The following is a 22,540-nucleotide window of genomic DNA, read 5'->3' as shown; positions in this document are numbered from 1 at the left end:
CTGTACATCAAGCGGGAGTTTTAGAGGAGTAAAAAAAATGTTCTACGTTTTAAGGGTTAAATGGATAAAGTCAGAATAGAATGTCGAGGTGACAATACGAAGGAAATGCTGATTCGCAATAAGAACGGCATTGGTTTTTCGATAATGATAATGATAAGTCTCGCAATCGTTGAAACAGTGATTATGAATATTTCTGAGAAAAACTATTTACAATACTTTCCATTCGTTCCGACAGACATTCGTTAGTGTTATGGTTGGTGGTAACTGCAAACTCTTCCACGTTTCTGCAAAAATATTTAAGGTCTTTTGGATTTTCTTTGATTTTTAGGAAATAAGGCTGTCAAAGAAAATTATTATTAAAAGATTCAGGTTTCCCTTTGATTTCTAGAATGGAGTAATCACAAGAAAAACTACTTCGCGTTTAGAATTGTATTTTTTGTTGAAAACAAACGACAGTCTTACCAATCGATTTATTTTTCGAGTCATAATTTTAAATAAATAATCGCCAACAAAGAAAAAAAAAGCACCTCATCTCAGGTCTCTTCGAACTGGCCCAGGTGTGCCCCGCAAGCTCGGCACCGATGTTTGGCTCTCCTGTATTTCTTCGTTACGAACGGTAGAAAGCACATAATCAACGGGAACAAGTAAAGGCACGCCAAGAAGGTCTTTTTGTAAGCCACAAACGTCACCTTTGTCTTCGCCGGGGTTATGCAATTCGGACAGGTTACGATTTTCTCATCCTTCGTCAAATTCCACATCTGCGACCTGTAAATGGTTTCATTATCAACATTAACCCATCGTCACTACATTTTGGAGACGGCCGTAGAAGGGAACAAGGGGTAATTAAATTTGGGGCAGTTTATTTTTTGTAGACGGTTTGACAGCTGAATCATAACCTAGGAATCCGTTTTGTCATTTGCTTTCATTTTCGCGATGGAAGATTAAGTAAGGTTTGTTTCTTTTTAAATAGGTTTGTTGCTTAGTCAGAGAACATCCTTTCCAGATTGAATAAGCGATTAATATCCGTAGTAAACTAAACTAACTAACAGTTTCTTTTTAAAACATATCCTTTTAAATAAGGCAAAAAATATGAAAGAAATAGCAGATTTGGTTTTTCTGTTCAGAACTTTGTTAATTTGGTTTAAATTGTTTAATTTATTTTTTCAAATAGCAAATAGTCTATTCAGTTACTTTCTAATGTAATAATGCGGAAAGTATGCGAAGTGCACCAAATTTGGGAGTTATATAACTCTAACCTAACCAATTTAGAATACAAAGTACCAATTCACAATTTGTATGTTTAAATTTCTTGTAAGAAAATCACGAAAAAAATTTTTGAGCAGACAGGGAAAAAGGTTATGCAAACTTTTCAGAAAGCCCCTGTAGGACAAAAACAAAGGTGCAATGTCACCTTTTCTTAGACCTGCGCAGGTGGGAGTTATTTTTAATGGCGTTGGAAGCTGTTTAAACTTGGAAAAAGTGGTGAATATGAATCATCTTGTATGTACGAGCTTTACTTATTTAGTTATTGAATTTGGGAAACAGAGAGCTACAAAAAGTGCGTGTCTTAAGATCCTCGGCATAAATAATAAATAGTAAATAAGGGGAGAAGATGAGATCCCTGTGGGATGTCTGATGTAGCTAAAAACGACTACACCAATGGTTATCCGCAGAGGTTATTTGAATCTTACGAAATAAACATGAAGTGAACTACCAAAGGATAGACTGGATATGATAGCAACAAAGATATTGTTAATTTTATCGAAATTTGCTTATACAGAAAATTAGTAAGATAATGAAAATAGTCCTTAAGTTGGTCTCTGTTAAGCGTTGTTACTCTGGTATGAAAACGTCTTATGAAAAATTATGTATAACTACGGGAAACTTGGTTATAGGGCTCATAGACTATTGGAAAGAAAATATTTGCTACGTTTTCTTAAAATGCAAAACCCTTAAAAACGATATACATTTCGATATAATTTCCAAACTTTATGAACTTTATTATTCCCGGGCGAGACCAGAAGAAAATTTATCTATAGGGGAGCGGGTAGTGAGGCCCACTTCAAAAATTCATCAATTTTCTAACAATTATAAATTCTGATTATTTGTACATTTTTAGCCCTTTGCGTAATACCAGGGGTAAAATGGACCGCTTAAAAATTCTAAAAAAACTACTCTATTGTTATTAATAAGTAACGTTTTTTTTTATTAAATACTTTTTAATAATAATTATAATTATTATATATAACATTGTAAATAGGGGAAAGTGGGACACGATGGCCAGAAGCTTCGCCAAAATTTAGGTAAATTTAGTTAAAGTTTGACTTGATGGTTAAACGCCGCCTTGCCCCACCCTCCCCTAGATTCATTAATAGAGTCGCATTTCTAAATGTTTCACTCCTATCAAGCGCATTGAACTTATGAAAACCACCTCTAGGAGAAGATGTACGATTTTTGAATGCCCTCAGTTGGTTAACAGGAGGATTATAAGTAAATTAATTGTCCATCTCATGAAAAAGTATATTACAAGTACCCATACACTATATTCCTATGGAAAGTGTCGTCAGAAAAAGTAGCAATATTATCAGAACACTTAAGAGAGTATTGGTATTAGTATTGGTATTGGTATTAAAGGGGGGCGCCCTCGCGGGCGTCCAAGCGCTTAGGCTACCATATGGGCCCGTTGTGCCCCCAGAATGCCGCCCCTCCTATAGAAGGTCAGCAACTCCTTTAGCCCAATACGATGCACTGAATTCGGATCGATCAGGGCCGTTCCGAAGACTCCCAATCTTGCCCATGTCAAGGCAGGACACTCGGTGAGCAGATGATACGGGGTCTCCTCCCCTTCCATGCACCACCTACACTCCGGGTCGTCTCCAATGCATAGCATGCAAAGATGCCTCCTAAGCCTGCAATGTCCTGTGTAGGCCCCTGTTAGTGCCCTACACTCCCTTCTGGTCAGTCTAAGCAGCTCCCTGGTCCGAGGAAAGGCGGGCCCATCTATCATAAGCCTCGCTTGCCTCATTCTCGGAGCAACTCTCCAGCCCCTCGCGGCCCGGTCTCTCGCCCAGGCCTCGAGAGCTCCCCGCCTCACACACGGGGCGATCCCCAAGCGAGGCTCTGGCCCTATATGCCTATGCGAGGAGCCCTCTCTGGCTAAGGCGTCCGCTGCCTCATTGCCCCGTATACCGGTGTGACCCGGGACCCAGACCAACGTGACCTTTCTCTCCTCAGCCACCCTCCTCAGTACCCCTTTGCACTCCTTTCAGCGCCATGAGTGCAGCCCTACGATCCGAGCAGAAGAAGACTCTCCTGCTCCCGTGATTGAGCCAAAGCACCTCTCTGGCCGCCATCAATAAAGCGAAAATTTTCACCTGAAACACAGTGCAGTACTGACCCAGAGGGACCGACAATCTCGATCCCGTTGTCTCGCAGTACGTTTCAGCTCCGGCCAGATCTCCCATTCTGGACCCGTCCGTGTACCAGACAAGTTCATCCCAGGAACCGACTCTGCCCTCTCTCCAATCTTCCCTTGATGGAAAGAGAAAGGTCAATTTGTCAAAGAAGGTCATCTCGGGGATCATGACGTAACTCGGCATGCCCATGACCCCGCGATCCCCGCGACAGCCCTCTAAAATGTCGTACGGACCCCGATTGAAGGTTCCCTCCCTCCCAGAGCCCGCAGGTCGCCAGCCTCACAGCTGTCCTGGCCGACTCCATCGACACCCGATCCGCCAGAGAGGGCAACCCCACCAGAGCCTCTAGGGCCCTCGTGGGCGCCGTTCTCATGGCGTCCGTTATGCAGAGGCAAGCCAATCTCTGCAGTTTGTCAAGAACTAGCCTTGCTCAGGCTCTTTTGGTCCCCGGCCACCATGCCACTGCCCCATGCGTGAGCATAGGCACCACCATGGTACCGTATATCCACTGCATGATCTTCGGCCCCAGGCCCCAAGTGCCCCCTACCGCTCTCCGGCACGCCCACAGAGCTCCAAAGGCCGACCTGGTCCTTGATCTTATATGTTCCTGGAAGGTCAACTTAGAGTCCAACCATACGCCCAAGTACTTGACACTTCCGCTTGCAGAAAGAGGCACCCCATCCACCGAAATGTTGAGGTTGCACTCCATCTTCCTTTTTTTAGTGAAGATGACCATCTCCACCTTGCCAGGATTGACAGCCAACTTGCTGTCCAGGGACCATTGTGAGAATCATGCCAATGCCCCGTTCATCCTCCTCACGTCCGTCCCCTGTGTCATTATCACAAGGTCGTCTGCATATGCCTGAGAATTGACCCCGTGTTCTTCCCTCAGAATATGCAATATCTCGTTCACCACTTGGCACCACAGGAACGGGGACAAGACCCCGCCCTGTGGACAACCCTGTGATGAACCGATGGAGACCTGCTCCCCACCCAGTCTTGCCTCGACCCTCCGGTCGGTTAGCATGGAGCGGATCCACCTTACAATGGCCGTCCCCACTCCAGTACTCTCAACCGCCCTGCAGATCGAGTACAGGGCTGTGTTATTGAATGCCCCTTCGATGTCAGCGAACACGCACACCGACAGCCGTCCCGAGCCCATACCCTCCTCCAACCTGGAAGTCAGATGGTGAAGAGCTGAGCCCACAGACCCGCAACTTCGGGACGCATGCTGAGTTGGCTCTAAAGGGGCCTCCAGCTCCACCCAGTCCCTCAGATACCGGTCCACCAGTCTCTCCAGAGTCTTCATAATGAAGCTGGTGAGGCAAATGGGCCGGTACGACTTCGGGTCCGTGTAGTCACTCTTCCCTACCTTGGGAATGAATACCACCCTGCTGTGTCTCCACAGCCCGGGCACGTACCCCCTGAACAGGTCCATCAGCGGGCTGGTCAGGAGACCTCCGTCCCTTTGCAGCAGAGCCGGAAATACTCTATCCCCGCCCGCCGACTTAAAGGGGCCAAAGCTGTCAATAGCCCACCTCAGCCTACTATGGGTAAGCACCCCCCTTGCCGTGGCGTAGTCGCATCCAAGACGACCCTCGGTTTCAATATTCCCCCTGTGTCCGGATCAGCGGACCCTGGGAAGTGCGTGTTCAGCAACTGTTGTAGTGTGTCCGCTGGTCCCGCTGTGTAGCCACCGCCGGTCCTGCGGACCACTTCCAGTCTTCCCGCAGGGTCACTTCTGAGTACTCTAAGGAGCCTAGCCGCGTCCGGGGTATTCATTACTCCGTCGCAGTAGCCCCTCCTGGCCCTCCTCTGTGATGCCTGTAGTTATTTTTTGTACTGTCTGCGGACCTCCCTATAGAGATCCCAGTCCGCACCTTGGTTGCTGCTGCTCGCTGTATTGAACAGCCTCCGCACTTTCCTCCTGAGACGCTCCAGGGAAAAGCTCCACCAAGGAGTCCTCACCGCCCTATGCTCCTCTGTGTCAGGGCAGCTTTTCTCGAACGCCCGTATCATAGCGGAGCTGACTCGGTCGGCGGCCTCATCAATCTCCTCCATTGTCCGGTGTTTCCGTGGTAAGCCCCCTAGGCGCCAAGCGAGCTCCTCTCTATAGAGTTCCCAGTTTGTTGCCCGGGGGTTCCTAAATCTAACGGGTTCCCGAACACCCATCTCCAACCCAAAGGTGATGTATCTATGGTCCGACATAGAGTCTTCCCCACAGACACACCACCCAGTTATTTCCGGGAGCAGAGCCCTGGTACAAAGTGTTACATCTATGAGCGAGCTCCGACCCGTCGTGAAAAACGTGGGTTCTACCCCTCTGTTGGCCACCTGCAGCCCTGCAGAGGCCATGAACTCCACGAGGTCTCCCCCCCTTCTATTGGTTACCGCGCTGCCCCACAAGACGTGGTGAGCATTGCTGTCACAGCCAATCAAAAGAGGAAGATTTGCCTCCTTGCAGTAGGAGACCAAGTCACTGATCTCCTGCGGAGGACAGCTGCGGTCACCTGGAAAGTACGCAGAGGCGACCACTACCTCCCTCATGCCGTCCCGAGTGGGGGATCTGACCAGAATTGGAACCAGGTCCCTGGACGCCTTGTCCCTTAGGAAAAAGGCCTCCAGCCCCATGGTTAAAATACAGGCCCTGGGACCGCCCTCTAAGGAGTCGACACTATGCAGCATCGATCCTCCCAGAGATAAGCCCCTAACCCTTGATTTTACAATCCAGGGCTCTTGGATCAGTACAATGGATGTACCGCCCTCCGAAATTTTCCTGCATAAGTTTGCCGTTGCAGCCCTGCTGTGTTGCAGGTTAATCTGTAATATCCCCGTGAAGATGTTATTACGGGAATACCACCTGCGGGTCACGATGCTAGCCTCAGCCCGAATCCGAGCCCGAGCCCTTCTTCCGCTTCCGCTTCCGCTTCCTGACTGGTGGACCTTGATGGGATTCCCCGGTCAACTTCCATCCGAAAAACCTCCTCGGTTCTCGCTTCCTCGGAGGGCCATCCGGAGGTCTCCTCCACAGAAGGCTTGGGCGCCGCCTCTCCGACAAGCCCCCCAACCTCCATGGACGAGCCCTCTTCGTGTGAGCCCCCCGCGGCGATCTCATCACCCTGCGGCTTCGGCGCCGCCAGGTTCACTTTAACCTGAGTCGCCAGGCAGAAGAGAAGTGAGCCCTTAGCCGTGATGGCGCTTGCCGATTTCTCGTCCACGCCCACCATCAACCTTGTGTCCCTTGCATCCTCCGTCCTCTGCCAGACCCTCCAGGCACGGCAATCTAGGCCATTCTGAGCTGCCAGGCAGCGGACTAGTGCCTCGTTCGAGACACCCACCCCCAGTCCCGGAATCCAGATCGCCGCCCTTCTCAGTCTCAATCCTTCCGGATCGACCTCCACCAGGTTTGCGAGCCCCCAGGGCCTGACGTTGATCAGCTCCCTGCGAACCCACTCCCTGGTTTCTTCATCCATCATCTCGATCAGGATGTGGCTCCTCCACAGCCTAACCGAGCGTATCCGGGGAAGGTTGTATTGCACCCCCTGCATGATATACATGCTTATGCGGAGGTTAAGAGACCCTATGAACCGCAGTAGGTCTTCGGAAGACAGGTCAGTTTCCTGTCCTCTGAGGTCCACCACCAGTTCAGGCCCCCCCGCCACCGCTTGTGCATAGGACCGAGCCCCCCTCTCAGAGCCCCCCCGGGACGGCTCGCCTTTCCTGGGCCCAGCTTTCGCCGGGCCCCGTGTCGGCCGCCGACCTCGGCAGGTGCCCCAACCTGGGTGGTCTCTCCCATTTTTCTTTTCCGCTTCCCGCCTGCCGTTTCCGGTGTGCCCCCTATGGAGGCCTCCGTTGGGCGCCGGAAGAGAGCCCGTCTGCGATTCCGAAACCGTCACGGCGAGTCTCTTCTTCTTCGCCCACCTTTTTTTCCGCCCCACTCTTATGTCTGGGGCGGTGTGTCATCGAGGTGGTGTTCCCGGTTTGTACCGAGCCCTCCACCCCGCTGGCGATCGAAGAGAGAAGGGGTACTTAAGGAATATTTAAATATGAACTATTAAGTTTTTTGAGAAATTATTTGGAGTTCTAACTACTTATATCATTAACATTTCAAATTGAGTTTTTGCAATAAAAATTTATGGCCAAATTTAATTAAATTAATTAAATTAATTAAATTAATTAAATTAAATAAATTAATTAAATTAAATTAAAAATAAAGTGTCCACGAATTCTTATTCAGGATTACATAAAACCGAACTATACTAATTTCCATAAAGTTCGAATACAGGGTGATTGAAATGTCCCGGTGGCGTCGTTTAAGCATTACTCCTGTAGAATGTTTGTTTACGGCTCAATTTTGATCATTCTTTTCACATCGGTGAAATATCTTTTTTTTTGGCCATAAGCCATAGCTACGACCTCAGCACTGCCTTAAGTGCGAAACTTAAGGCTAGCTTTTTGTTGCGCCAACCTTAAAGAACATCTGTAGCGGCCATTTCGCCGGAAATTGCGTGATTGCACGCTTTTGAGTGTCGACCAAAGTTGAGAAACGATCCAGTTTCTTTCGTATACCTTCCAATTTCGCATCGCCCTCGTCTAAAAGCAATTCCTTTACCCCAGATTTACGGCGTTGCGCGACACAACCGAGTTTAACAAAGATGATAGAAAAGTGATTTTTCCTGGGCCAAATTGGATTCAGTATAAATTGTGTCCGATTATAATTTTAAATTGGGCCCCGCGTCATCCCTCGAACGATTAATAAAACGTCGGGGCTTAATTCATCGGGAAAATGAATACGTAACCCGGGTTTTGGATTTAAATGAAAAAAAAAATTATTCCTAATAAATTTGAATCCCGCCATTTAGCGGGAATATTAAGATAGGCCGACGAAAAATTATAGGCGTGACTCGTTAAAAATTAAAATGGGTTTTTAAAAATTGCTATAACATTTCTAAAAAACTGTGAAAATGGGCCAAGTTTTATTTCGTGTTTTGAAGAGATCAAAAATTATGTTCCATACAAAAATCGATTTTTCTATTGAACAAACTATTAGTTTAAAAAAATGTACTAAAAAGGTTAAATTCTACGTAAAAAGGTGCTTTGGAAATGTGTTCATTTATGTATTAGTGCTAATGTTACTTTAAAACTTTAATTTTTAATATAAAACACCTTGTATTATCTGTGGTCTACTGAGGTTACCCTTGCTGTAGTTATTTAAATAAATAAAAACTGTATACAGTGTGTCCGACTTGTAAAACCTTTGTTTATTATTCGTTTTTGATAATGTTTTTTGTTGGACAGGTCTCTAAAAAATGCATTAAAACCTTGTTTTGCTTATTGCTTCAACTTAAAGCCATGGTCAACTGAGACTGTTTTACAAAAGAGAGAGAAGAGAGAGGTACTATTTAAAAAAAAATAAATTGGCAAATTGGAACTAATTTTTGATGTCAAATATCGAGAAGGGCTATTAGCGATTTTTTTAAAAATAAAGTGCCAACGAATTCTTATTCAGGATTACATAAAACCGAACTATACTATTTTCCATAAGGTTCGAATACAGTTTGTTTGAAATGTCTCGGGGGCCTCGTTTAAGCATTACTCCTGTAGAATGTTTATTTATGGCTCAATTTTGTTAATCCTTTTTGCGGAAAATCGCGAAGAAATTCTTTCAAATTGAAAATGACAACAGATTCGTGTTCAGGACTACCTAAAAGTCACTAGAACAGTGACCAAAGTTTTTAATGTTTTAAAAAATTAAATATTGTAAACCTTGTAAATAACGATTATTTTGTAAGTGATTTTAAGATCTTACAAACTTTGACTATACAAATTTCAAAAATAATGATAACAAATACTTTTTAAGAGACGTTCATTTTTTAGTCTTAATAAATCTTAGTATTCGAAAGATGTAAACAAAATTAAATTATAAATTAGCAAGTGAATTTGACTGTTGACTGTTCGCTTCTCCATGGCAAACTTGGTTTTACAAAGTATATGTGCCGACGTCAATCAATTTTGATATGTTTGTTATTTTCCTTATTAGATGAGAATTAAAAATCCTTTTTAATTAAAAAAATACAGCGTTGTAAAAGTCTGCTTATTTCATATCTAATCCTCTCCAATCATATTTAATTTTAAGGAAATCTTTACTATCTTTCAGTGAAATATATCCAACAAAAAAGAATTATCAAAATTGAGCCACCCTGTATTCGAACTTCATGGAAATTAGTATAGTTAGGTTTTATGTACTCCTGAATAAAAATTCGTTGACACTCTATTCTTAAAGAAATACCTAATAGCCCATTTTGACATTTGACATCAAAAATTAGTCCCAGTTAACCATGACTTCAGGCTGACGTAATAAGAAACATAAGGTTTTTGGTGCGTTTTTGCGAGATCTGTGCAACAAAAAAAAAGTATCAAAACCAAACCGTAATAAAAGATTTTAAAACTATGTACATTCTTAAGCGGGGCGCAAACGATATTTCAAACGCCCTGTATTGAAACATTATAAAAATTTGTATGGTTGGGTTCTAAGTACTTCTGAATAAGAATTCGTGTGCCAATTTATTTTTTTTAAATCCCAAAGAGTTCTTCTCTCTTCTCTCTCCTTTGTTAATTAGTCTCAGTTGGCCACGACTTCAAGTTGAAGCAATAAGCAAAACAAGGTTTTAGTGCATTTTTCAGACACCTATCCAAAAAAAAAGAAATTATCAAAATCGAGCCATAAACAAAGATTTAACAAGGGTGTATATTTGTCAACTAGGGCACACTGTAGATTAATTAAATTTGGACAAAGTATCAACGCAATTTTTTTACAGAGAATAAAGCCAAATACCTTCATTATTAAATTGTTCTTGTATACCGGTCTCACAAATTCGCTTTTCATTTAAATAAGTGAAAAAATCGAGTTGCCTAAATGGGGGGAAAATAAGACAATTTTGAAGCAAAGACACCTAGATGCATATGCCACTTACAACCGTGTTGATTATTCAAAGTGGCCACTTTTTCCATTTTTAAGATCTACAAGATAGCGTTGAAAAAATGTAACTTCCACGTTTTATTGAAATCGTCTTCAACTTTATTTTTTCAAACGGTCACACTATCACTAAAAAGGGTTTTTATTAAATTTTCGGTAGGTGCTAGCATGGTGGCGTTGAGAAAATGTCCAAATACTTATGGTTCTTTTTTGCTATACAAAACGGAACATGCTTTTTCACTTGAGGAGAAGTTAGGCTACAATGTTATATCTTATGCTGTAATAAAGCTATTCACGTTGGCTGTATGTATTTAAATAACTACCCGGAGAGAAGATTGACTAAAAATCTTTAGTAGTGTGGTGCATTAACGATACCAGTTTTATCCAGAAATAAACTCTGCAATAAAGAATAAGTAATTATCTGCGAAATTTAGTGCTCATTTTAGAAAAAAAATTAGAAAACAAAAATTTTCCCCTTGGTGATGAGAAAAGCGAAGAAAATATTGCGAAGTATCAGAAGGATGAACACTTTCCCATAAGATTATTTGATCCAACGAAAGTATGGTAACAAATAATGGAATGGAATCCTCGAGTTCACCATCAACATCGTTTTGGGTGTAATACGTGGGTTGGGATTTTTCGAACGCCTTTAATAGGTCAGTCTAAGCAGCTCCCTGGTCCGAGGAAAGGCGGGCCCATCTATCATAAGCCTCGCTTGCCTCATTCTCGGAGCAACTCTCCAGCCCCTCGCGGCCCGGTCTCTCGCCCAGGCCTCGAGAGCTCCCCGCCTCACACACGGGGCGATCCCCAAGCGAGGCTCTGGCCCTATATGCCTATGCGAGGAGCCCTCTCTGGCTAAGGCGTCCGCTGCCTCATTGCCCCGTATACCGGTGTGACCCGGGACCCAGACCAACGTGACCTTTCTCTCCTCAGCCACCCTCCTCAGTACCCCTTTGCACTCCTTTCAGCGCCATGAGTGCAGCCCTACGATCCGAGCAGAAGAAGACTCTCCTGCTCCCGTGATTGAGCCGAAGCACCTCTCTGGCCGCCATCAATAAAGCGAAAATTTTCACCTGAAACACAGTGCAGTACTGACCCAGAGGGACCGACAATCTCGATCCCGTTGTCTCGCAGTACGTTTCAGCTCCGGCCAGATCTCCCATTCTGGACCCGTCCGTGTACCAGACAAGTTCATCCCAGGAACCGACTCTGCCCTCTCTCCAATCTTCCCTTGATGGAAAGAGAAAGGTCAATTTGTCAAAGAAGGTCATCTCGGGGATCATGACGTAACTCGGCATGCCCATGACCCCGCGATCCCCGCGACAGCCCTCTAAAATGTCGTACGGACCCCGATTGAAGGTTCCCTCCCTCCCAGAGCCCGCAGGTCGCCAGCCTCACAGCTGTCCTGGCCGACTCCATCGACACCCGATCCGCCAGAGAGGGCAACCCCACCAGAGCCTCTAGGGCCCTCGTGGGCGCCGTTCTCATGGCGTCCGTTATGCAGAGGCAAGCCAATCTCTGCAGTTTGTCAAGAACTAGCCTTGCTCAGGCTCTTTTGGTCCCCGGCCACCATGCCACTGCCCCATGCGTGAGCATAGGCACCACCATGGTACCGTATATCCACTGCATGATCTTCGGCCCCAGGCCCCAAGTGCCCCCTACCGCTCTCCGGCACGCCCACAGAGCTCCAAAGGCCGACCTGGTCCTTGATCTTATATGTTCCTGGAAGGTCAACTTAGAGTCCAACCATACGCCCAAGTACTTGACACTTCCGCTTGCAGAAAGAGGCACCCCATCCACCGAAATGTTGAGGTTGCACTCCATCTTCCTTTTTTTAGTGAAGATGACCATCTCCACCTTGCCAGGATTGACAGCCAACTTGCTGTCCAGGGACCATTGTGAGAATCATGCCAATGCCCCGTTCATCCTCCTCACGTCCGTCCCCTGTGTCATTATCACAAGGTCGTCTGCATATGCCTGAGAATTGACCCCGTGTTCTTCCCTCAGAATATGCAATATCTCGTTCACCACTTGGCACCACAGGAACGGGGACAAGACCCCGCCCTGTGGACAACCCTGTGATGAACCGATGGAGACCTGCTCCCCACCCAGTCTTGCCTCGACCCTCCGGTCGGTTAGCATGGAGCGGATCCACCTTACAATGGCCGTCCCCACTCCAGTACTCTCAACCGCCCTGCAGATCGAGTACAGGGCTGTGTTATTGAATGCCCCTTCGATGTCAGCGAACACGCACACCGACAGCCGTCCCGAGCCCATACCCTCCTCCAACCTGGAAGTCAGATGGTGAAGAGCTGAGCCCACAGACCCGCAACTTCGGGACGCATGCTGAGTTGGCTCTAAAGGGGCCTCCAGCTCCACCCAGTCCCTCAGATACCGGTCCACCAGTCTCTCCAGAGTCTTCATAATGAAGCTGGTGAGGCAAATGGGCCGGTACGACTTCGGGTCCGTGTAGTCACTCTTCCCTACCTTGGGAATGAATACCACCCTGCTGTGTCTCCACAGCCCGGGCACGTACCCCCTGAACAGGTCCATCAGCGGGCTGGTCAGGAGACCTCCGTCCCTTTGCAGCAGAGCCGGAAATACTCTATCCCCGCCCGCCGACTTAAAGGGGCCAAAGCTGTCAATAGCCCACCTCAGCCTACTATGGGTAAGCACCCCCCTTGCCGTGGCGTAGTCGCATCCAAGACGACCCTCGGTTTCAATATTCCCCCTGTGTCCGGATCAGCGGACCCTGGGAAGTGCGTGTTCAGCAACTGTTGTAGTGTGTCCGCTGGTCCCGCTGTGTAGCCACCGCCGGTCCTGCGGACCACTTCCAGTCTTCCCGCAGGGTCACTTCTGAGTACTCTAAGGAGCCTAGCCGCGTCCGGGGTATTCATTACTCCGTCGCAGTAGCCCCTCCTGGCCCTCCTCTGTGATGCCTGTAGTTATTTTTTGTACTGTCTGCGGACCTCCCTATAGAGATCCCAGTCCGCACCTTGGTTGCTGCTGCTCGCTGTATTGAACAGCCTCCGCACTTTCCTCCTGAGACGCTCCAGGGAAAAGCTCCACCAAGGAGTCCTCACCGCCCTATGCTCCTCTGTGTCAGGGCAGCTTTTCTCGAACGCCCGTATCATAGCGGAGCTGACTCGGTCGGCGGCCTCATCAATCTCCTCCATTGTCCGGTGTTTCCGTGGTAAGCCCCCTAGGCGCCAAGCGAGCTCCTCTCTATAGAGTTCCCAGTTTGTTGCCCGGGGGTTCCTAAATCTAACGGGTTCCCGAACACCCATCTCCAACCCAAAGGTGATGTATCTATGGTCCGACATAGAGTCTTCCCCACAGACACACCACCCAGTTATTTCCGGGAGCAGAGCCCTGGTACAAAGTGTTACATCTATGAGCGAGCTCCGACCCGTCGTGAAAAACGTGGGTTCTACCCCTCTGTTGGCCACCTGCAGCCCTGCAGAGGCCATGAACTCCACGAGGTCTCCCCCCCTTCTATTGGTTACCGCGCTGCCCCACAAGACGTGGTGAGCATTGCTGTCACAGCCAATCAAAAGAGGAAGATTTGCCTCCTTGCAGTAGGAGACCAAGTCACTGATCTCCTGCGGAGGACAGCTGCGGTCACCTGGAAAGTACGCAGAGGCGACCACTACCTCCCTCATGCCGTCCCGAGTGGGGGATCTGACCAGAATTGGAACCAGGTCCCTGGACGCCTTGTCCCTTAGGAAAAAGGCCTCCAGCCCCATGGTTAAAATACAGGCCCTGGGACCGCCCTCTAAGGAGTCGACACTATGCAGCATCGATCCTCCCAGAGATAAGCCCCTAACCCTTGATTTTACAATCCAGGGCTCTTGGATCAGTACAATGGATGTACCGCCCTCCGAAATTTTCCTGCATAAGTTTGCCGTTGCAGCCCTGCTGTGTTGCAGGTTAATCTGTAATATCCCCGTGAAGATGTTATTACGGGAATACCACCTGCGGGTCACGATGCTAGCCTCAGCCCGAATCCGAGCCCGAGCCCTTCTTCCGCTTCCGCTTCCGCTTCCTGACTGGTGGACCTTGATGGGATTCCCCGGTCAACTTCCATCCGAAAAACCTCCTCGGTTCTCGCTTCCTCGGAGGGCCATCCGGAGGTCTCCTCCACAGAAGGCTTGGGCGCCGCCTCTCCGACAAGCCCCCCAACCTCCATGGACGAGCCCTCTTCGTGTGAGCCCCCCGCGGCGATCTCATCACCCTGCGGCTTCGGCGCCGCCAGGTTCACTTTAACCTGAGTCGCCAGGCAGAAGAGAAGTGAGCCCTTAGCCGTGATGGCGCTTGCCGATTTCTCGTCCACGCCCACCATCAACCTTGTGTCCCTTGCATCCTCCGTCCTCTGCCAGACCCTCCAGGCACGGCAATCTAGGCCATTCTGAGCTGCCAGGCAGCGGACTAGTGCCTCGTTCGAGACACCCACCCCCAGTCCCGGAATCCAGATCGCCGCCCTTCTCAGTCTCAATCCTTCCGGATCGACCTCCACCAGGTTTGCGAGCCCCCAGGGCCTGACGTTGATCAGCTCCCTGCGAACCCACTCCCTGGTTTCTTCATCCATCATCTCGATCAGGATGTGGCTCCTCCACAGCCTAACCGAGCGTATCCGGGGAAGGTTGTATTGCACCCCCTGCATGATATACATGCTTATGCGGAGGTTAAGAGACCCTATGAACCGCAGTAGGTCTTCGGAAGACAGGTCAGTTTCCTGTCCTCTGAGGTCCACCACCAGTTCAGGCCCCCCCGCCACCGCTTGTGCATAGGACCGAGCCCCCCTCTCAGAGCCCCCCCGGGACGGCTCGCCTTTCCTGGGCCCAGCTTTCGCCGGGCCCCGTGTCGGCCGCCGACCTCGGCAGGTGCCCCAACCTGGGTGGTCTCTCCCATTTTTCTTTTCCGCTTCCCGCCTGCCGTTTCCGGTGTGCCCCCTATGGAGGCCTCCGTTGGGCGCCGGAAGAGAGCCCGTCTGCGATTCCGAAACCGTCACGGCGAGTCTCTTCTTCTTCGCCCACCTTTTTTTCCGCCCCACTCTTATGTCTGGGGCGGTGTGTCATCGAGGTGGTGTTCCCGGTTTGTACCGAGCCCTCCACCCCGCTGGCGATCGAAGAGAGAAGGGGTACTTAAGGAATATTTAAATATGAACTATTAAGTTTTTTGAGAAATTATTTGGAGTTCTAACTACTTATATCATTAACATTTCAAATTGAGTTTTTGCAATAAAAATTTATGGCCAAATTTAATTAAATTAATTAAATTAATTAAATTAATTAAATTAAATAAATTAATTAAATTAAATTAAAAATAAAGTGTCCACGAATTCTTATTCAGGATTACATAAAACCGAACTATACTAATTTCCATAAAGTTCGAATACAGGGTGATTGAAATGTCCCGGTGGCGTCGTTTAAGCATTACTCCTGTAGAATGTTTGTTTACGGCTCAATTTTGATCATTCTTTTCACATCGGTGAAATATCTTTTTTTTTGGCCATAAGCCATAGCTACGACCTCAGCACTGCCTTAAGTGCGAAACTTAAGGCTAGCTTTTTGTTGCGCCAACCTTAAAGAACATCTGTAGCGGCCATTTCGCCGGAAATTGCGTGATTGCACGCTTTTGAGTGTCGACCAAAGTTGAGAAACGATCCAGTTTCTTTCGTATACCTTCCAATTTCGCATCGCCCTCGTCTAAAAGCAATTCCTTTACCCCAGATTTACGGCGTTGCGCGACACAACCGAGTTTAACAAAGATGATAGAAAAGTGATTTTTCCTGGGCCAAATTGGATTCAGTATAAATTGTGTCCGATTATAATTTTAAATTGGGCCCCGCGTCATCCCTCGAACGATTAATAAAACGTCGGGGCTTAATTCATCGGGAAAATGAATACGTAACCCGGGTTTTGGATTTAAATGAAAAAAAAAATTATTCCTAATAAATTTGAATCCCGCCATTTAGCGGGAATATTAAGATAGGCCGACGAAAAATTATAGGCGTGACTCGTTAAAAATTAAAATGGGTTTTTAAAAATTGCTATAACATTTCTAAAAAACTGTGAAAATGGGCCAAGTTTTATTTCGTGTTTTGAAGAGATCAAAAATTATGTTCCATACAAAAATCGATTTTTCTATTGAACAAACTATTAGTTTAAAAAAATGTACTAAAAAGGTTAAATTCTACGTAAAAAGGTGCTTTGGAAATGTGTTCATTTATGTATTAGTGCTAATGTTACTTTAAAACTTTAATTTTTAATATAAAACACCTTGTATTATCTGTGGTCTACTGAGGTTACCCTTGCTGTAGTTATTTAAATAAATAAAAACTGTATACAGTGTGTCCGACTTGTAAAACCTTTGTTTATTATTCGTTTTTGATAATGTTTTTTGTTGGACAGGTCTCTAAAAAATGCATTAAAACCTTGTTTTGCTTATTGCTTCAACTTAAAGCCATGGTCAACTGAGACTGTTTTACAAAAGAGAGAGAAGAGAGAGGTACTATTTAAAAAAAAATAAATTGGCAAATTGGAACTAATTTTTGATGTCAAATATCGAGAAGGGCTATTAGCGATTTTTTTAAAAATAAAGTGCCAACGAATTCTTATTCAGGATTACATAAAACCGAACTATACTATTTTCCATAAGGTTCGAATACAGTTTGTTTGAAATGTCTCGGGGGCCTCGTTTAAGCATTACTCCTGTAGAATGTTTATTTATGGCTCAATTTTGTTAATCCTTTTTGCGGAAAATCGCGAAGAAATTCTTTCAAATTGAAAATGACAACAGATTCGTGTTCAGGACTACCTAAAAGTCACTAGAACAGTGACCAAAGTTTTTAATGTTTTAAAAAATTAAATATTGTAAACCTTGTAAATAACGATTATTTTGTAAGTGATTTTAAGATCTTACAAACTTTGACTATACAAATTTCAAAAATAATGATAACAAATACTTTTTAAGAGACGTTCATTTTTTAGTCTTAATAAATCTTAGTATTCGAAAGATGTAAACAAAATTAAATTATAAATTAGCAAGTGAATTTGACTGTTGACTGTTCGCTTCTCCATGGCAAACTTGGTTTTACAAAGTATATGTGCCGACGTCAATCAATTTTGATATGTTTGTTATTTTCCTTATTAGATGAGAATTAAAAATCCTTTTTAATTAAAAAAATACAGCGTTGTAAAAGTCTGCTTATTTCATATCTAATCCTCTCCAATCATATTTAATTTTAAGGAAATCTTTACTATCTTTCAGTGAAATATATCCAACAAAAAAGAATTATCAAAATTGAGCCACCCTGTATTCGAACTTCATGGAAATTAGTATAGTTAGGTTTTATGTACTCCTGAATAAAAATTCGTTGACACTCTATTCTTAAAGAAATACCTAATAGCCCATTTTGACATTTGACATCAAAAATTAGTCCCAGTTAACCATGACTTCAGGCTGACGTAATAAGAAACATAAGGTTTTTGGTGCGTTTTTGCGAGATCTGTGCAACAAAAAAAAAGTATCAAAACCAAACCGTAATAAAAGATTTTAAAACTATGTACATTCTTAAGCGGGGCGCAAACGATATTTCAAACGCCCTGTATTGAAACATTATAAAAATTTGTATGGTTGGGTTCTAAGTACTTCTGAATAAGAATTCGTGTGCCAATTTATTTTTTTTAAATCCCAAAGAGTTCTTCTCTCTTCTCTCTCCTTTGTTAATTAGTCTCAGTTGGCCACGACTTCAAGTTGAAGCAATAAGCAAAACAAGGTTTTAGTGCATTTTTCAGACACCTATCCAAAAAAAAAGAAATTATCAAAATCGAGCCATAAACAAAGATTTAACAAGGGTGTATATTTGTCAACTAGGGCACACTGTAGATTAATTAAATTTGGACAAAGTATCAACGCAATTTTTTTACAGAGAATAAAGCCAAATACCTTCATTATTAAATTGTTCTTGTATACCGGTCTCACAAATTCGCTTTTCATTTAAATAAGTGAAAAAATCGAGTTGCCTAAATGGGGGGAAAATAAGACAATTTTGAAGCAAAGACACCTAGATGCATATGCCACTTACAACCGTGTTGATTATTCAAAGTGGCCACTTTTTCCATTTTTAAGATCTACAAGATAGCGTTGAAAAAATGTAACTTCCACGTTTTATTGAAATCGTCTTCAACTTTATTTTTTCAAACGGTCACACTATCACTAAAAAGGGTTTTTATTAAATTTTCGGTAGGTGCTAGCATGGTGGCGTTGAGAAAATGTCCAAATACTTATGGTTCTTTTTTGCTATACAAAACGGAACATGCTTTTTCACTTGAGGAGAAGTTAGGCTACAATGTTATATCTTATGCTGTAATAAAGCTATTCACGTTGGCTGTATGTATTTAAATAACTACCCGGAGAGAAGATTGACTAAAAATCTTTAGTAGTGTGGTGCATTAACGATACCAGTTTTATCCAGAAATAAACTCTGCAATAAAGAATAAGTAATCATCTGCGAAATTTAGTGCTCATTTTAGAAAAAAAATTAGAAAACAAAAATTTTCCCCTTGGTGATGAGAAAAGCGAAGAAAATATTGCGAAGTATCAGAAGGATGAACACTTTCCCATAAGATTATTTGATCCAACGAAAGTATGGTAACAAATAATGGAATGGAATCCTCGAGTTCACCATCAACATCGTTTTGGGTGTAATACGTGGGTTGGGATTTTTCGAACGCCTTTAATAGGCCCTTTCCTTATACTCCTGGTACTCGATTTTTTTATATGGGGAGTTTTTGAGATTGAAGGTCAACGGAGGACACTAATTCTATAGTCCTATAGTCGACAGTTACAAGGTATTGTCAGTGTTAAGAAAATAATGGTGACTTGTGTGAACATTCCTTAAAATTTAATTTTTTGTAGAGTAAGTTTAATGAATAACATATGATGTGACATATCTATTTAGCTATTACTTCATTTGTGTTATTTATAATGTCAGCGCTTACTTCACCAAATCTTTGAAAGCATAATAAAAACTCTTTTTTGTGATTTGAACAATGCAGAATCATATTATCTCATGTATTGTATTGTATTCGGACTAACAAATGGTATTTAATACACGGTATAGTTTTTTCATGGACCATACGAAAAAATAAAGTTGATTAAAATTTATCTGAAACTAAATGTTGTACGTAAAAGATTTCAACGCTAAAGCAGCAGCTAAGCAGAAATTTTAAACATTAACAGATTTTAGCAAGAGTCCGTCTTTACAAAAACTTTTTTGTTATTGAAAAATCTCCCCGTAGCAAATGGTAGTCAATGCCTTTTTAGAAGAATGTCTAAAATTGATATTTCTAAGCAGTTCAATTTGCCATTGGAAAACATTTTAATTGATTTTGAATTAATTAAAAGAATTTCTTAAAGTGATCCATGGATGTCAAGACCAAGGATAATTGCTCAAATGCCTGAACTGCAAGTTAGTGCGAGGACGATTAGTTGAGGCGAAACTTTATAGGAAAGCTCCAGTCAAGAAACCATTGGTGTTTAAATTGTCTTGGCATCAGTTAGTACTAGATTTAACGTGTGTTACGCCAACAATGAAGCATAAAAAAGCTAGTGTGTTTATTACACTTAATAGATGGGATTATGGAGAGACTGGTATACAGGGATATACTTCAAAATGTTGAGTGCGAGATGCTGCTGCGATTTATGTTTCAGCAAGAAAATGAACCGAAACATTCAGCTGGTCTTTTTCAGAAGTAGTTCCAGAAAAATTATGTACAGTCCGGTGTCTGTTTTAATCCCATTCAGATCCTTTGGGAAAAGGTGGAACTTCAAATTAATCAACAGTCTGTAATTGACCGCATATCCTATTAATTATTAAGAAAATCTGTAAATGGTTAATGGTGTTAAAATCCTGCAACCATATTTCTTGTTTTTTATTATTTAAATGAAATGAAATATTGTTCTTTCAAAAGTTGCTTTACCTTTTTCGCTAAAGTGAAGTGTATTGAAATAAATTGTTACAGAATATCCGGACTAACACTTTTTGAATTACAGGGTTATTGATTTCCGTGTTAAAAGTTGCTTCATTTTTGTCCCATAGTATATGTCTTGAATTGGCATGACTTTGATTATTAGAAACAAATTACAAAGGCCGAAATTTGTACATTCGTTTTTGACAATGAAGCTGCCCTGAAAAGTTTCTTTCAAATTAAATTTGAAAAACGTTGGAATCGAAGTTAAAGTTAATTACTTTCGGCATAACGCAAATCGGATTTGTAATTAATTTTATGCTGCGGTTAAATAAAACTGCATTTAAAGCGAATAACACACAAGGTTCGATTTTAATTTCGCGTAAATAATGTTAACTCATATATATATATATATATATATATATATATATATATATATATATATATATATATATATATATATATACAGATTTGAAATGACAGAAACAGATGATTTCGTAGCCTACAATACGCTTACCTATCGAGCACCAATCTCTCGCTGGTTTTAAACAAAAACTGCACTTGTTTACTAGTGAATGCGGTAGCGAAAGTTAATCTCTATCTCGACGCCATGAACATAACAAGTTCATTTACCTAGCAGACACATTGTCTGCCGCGGAAAAACGAATATGTTTTGCTCGCAATTCAAAAACGCCACACATAAGATTAATTTATCACCTCCGAGGCATCTAAGGCAAAGCACAATGATATCATCTTTGTGACGGATATAGTTATCTGTATTGATTTTATTGAAACAGATATATGTCGTTTCCTGGTACACACCATTTATATTCGTAAATAAGATATATTTTAGGTCAATTTCCAAGATTTGTTTAAAAATGATTATTATTATTATTATTTGCTCACCTAAATTTTGGTACACCCATTAGAAAGCAATTACTGTCTAGACACTGGTAATGACGCTATTAACAACGGGCCACACGTAGCTTTCAATTAGCATTTAAAACCACAATTTGGGAACACACGACCTTCATTTCATTTTCATTCATTTTTTTGGCTTAGGCAGTCCAAAAAAACTTCTAAAATATGAGTATCGTACATCTGTATTCAACGAATACATTTACTAACGTTTATGCTCTTAGTTCGTTTGTCTTGAAAATTTACATTGGTGTACAGTAAAGTTTAGCGTAAAGTGTCAGTATTTTGGTTGAAGTGGTTAGTTAGATTCAAAATATGGAGATTTGGACTTTTGTGAGTAAAATGACAATTATGTGCATACATCAGTGAACAACCCGATCTTTCCCCACTCATAACTCATAAATCATTAGTTCCGATGCAGGCGTGCTGAAGATAAAAGTTGGTGGAGAAGACAGAGTTTGTTTTGGTTAGTTTTCCTTAGGCTACACTGAATAAAAATTGACTACTTTTATCAAAGTTTATATTTTTATTAATAAAATACTTCATGATAAGCCAAATTTTTTATTTAATATTTCAAACTTCCTGAAACAAAAAACAGTTTACAGTGGGTTTACTACATAACTAGTATAGCCTGTGTCAATCTTCATCGTGCAGACTTTTACTTGCAATTATGGAAGTTACCTGCCGGTGGCAATAAAACTCAGGTCCAGTAGCTACTAAAGGACGGACTCTTCAAGGTTTTGGTAATAATAAATATAATGTGCTGCACTGAATGTTACCAGATCTCCATGGTATATTATTAATTACATTTTTTATCTAATTTATAACACTGGGACTTAACGTAGGAATAACATTTTTTGCTCTGTCTCTATGGGATGAAATATGCAATGATATGGAGGAAGATGCAAACAGTATACCCAGCCTGTTCAGCCTGTGTGATTCCATTACTACTGGCATTTTGAATATTTTGCGGTACTTAAATCCCATTTTACAAACAACTCTATGGAGGATGACACGGCTTATATTTATATTTGTTTCACCTTCTTCTAGCCTCTTTTTCAGTTTATCCAAGGTAGGAACAACTTCGCTTTGATAAGGGCAATATATATAGGTCATATACAAAAAAAGAAAGAAATATACCTGGTCCACCCATGCCTTGTCATTCAAATAAGAATAAATTTTTTGCTAATGGCTTTACCCAATGACAATAAGTTAAAGTTGTATTGAGGAGGGTCTGTCGAAAGCCGATGAAGATT

At 43.1% G+C, this 22,540-nt stretch overlaps 1 protein-coding gene across 3 annotated transcripts; it reads right to left on the bottom strand.

The window, feature by feature from the left end:
* Nucleotides 1-478: 478 nt before the first annotated feature.
* On the bottom strand, nt 479-21,344 carry LOC132707672 (uncharacterized). Of its 3 annotated transcripts, none has more exons than XR_009619768.1 (2): nt 20,884-21,005; nt 479-765 (listed from the first exon to the last, which is right to left on the bottom strand). XR_009619768.1 is itself a non-coding variant. In XM_060679596.1 (2 exons), exons 1-2 carry the CDS (start codon nt 21,290-21,292, stop codon nt 534-536), a joined length of 252 nt encoding a protein of 83 aa, XP_060535579.1. In that variant the 5' UTR covers nt 21,293-21,344; the 3' UTR covers nt 479-533. The 3 variants fall into 3 exon arrangements, 2 of the variants coding, with proteins under 2 accessions (XP_060535579.1, XP_060535578.1); XM_060679596.1 differs by lacking the exon at nt 20,884-21,005 and adding an exon at nt 21,273-21,344; XM_060679595.1 differs by lacking the exon at nt 20,884-21,005 and adding an exon at nt 7,885-8,180.
* Between the last annotated feature and the right edge of the window lie 1,196 nt (nt 21,345-22,540).

The sequence above is a fragment of the Cylas formicarius genome, unplaced genomic scaffold, assembly GCF_029955315.1.
Source record: "Cylas formicarius isolate icCylForm1 unplaced genomic scaffold, icCylForm1.1 PGA_scaffold_9__14_contigs__length_23061073, whole genome shotgun sequence".
NCBI lineage: Eukaryota > Metazoa > Arthropoda > Insecta > Coleoptera > Brentidae > Cylas > Cylas formicarius.
This window is presented reverse-complemented; position numbering and strand designations above follow the sequence as displayed.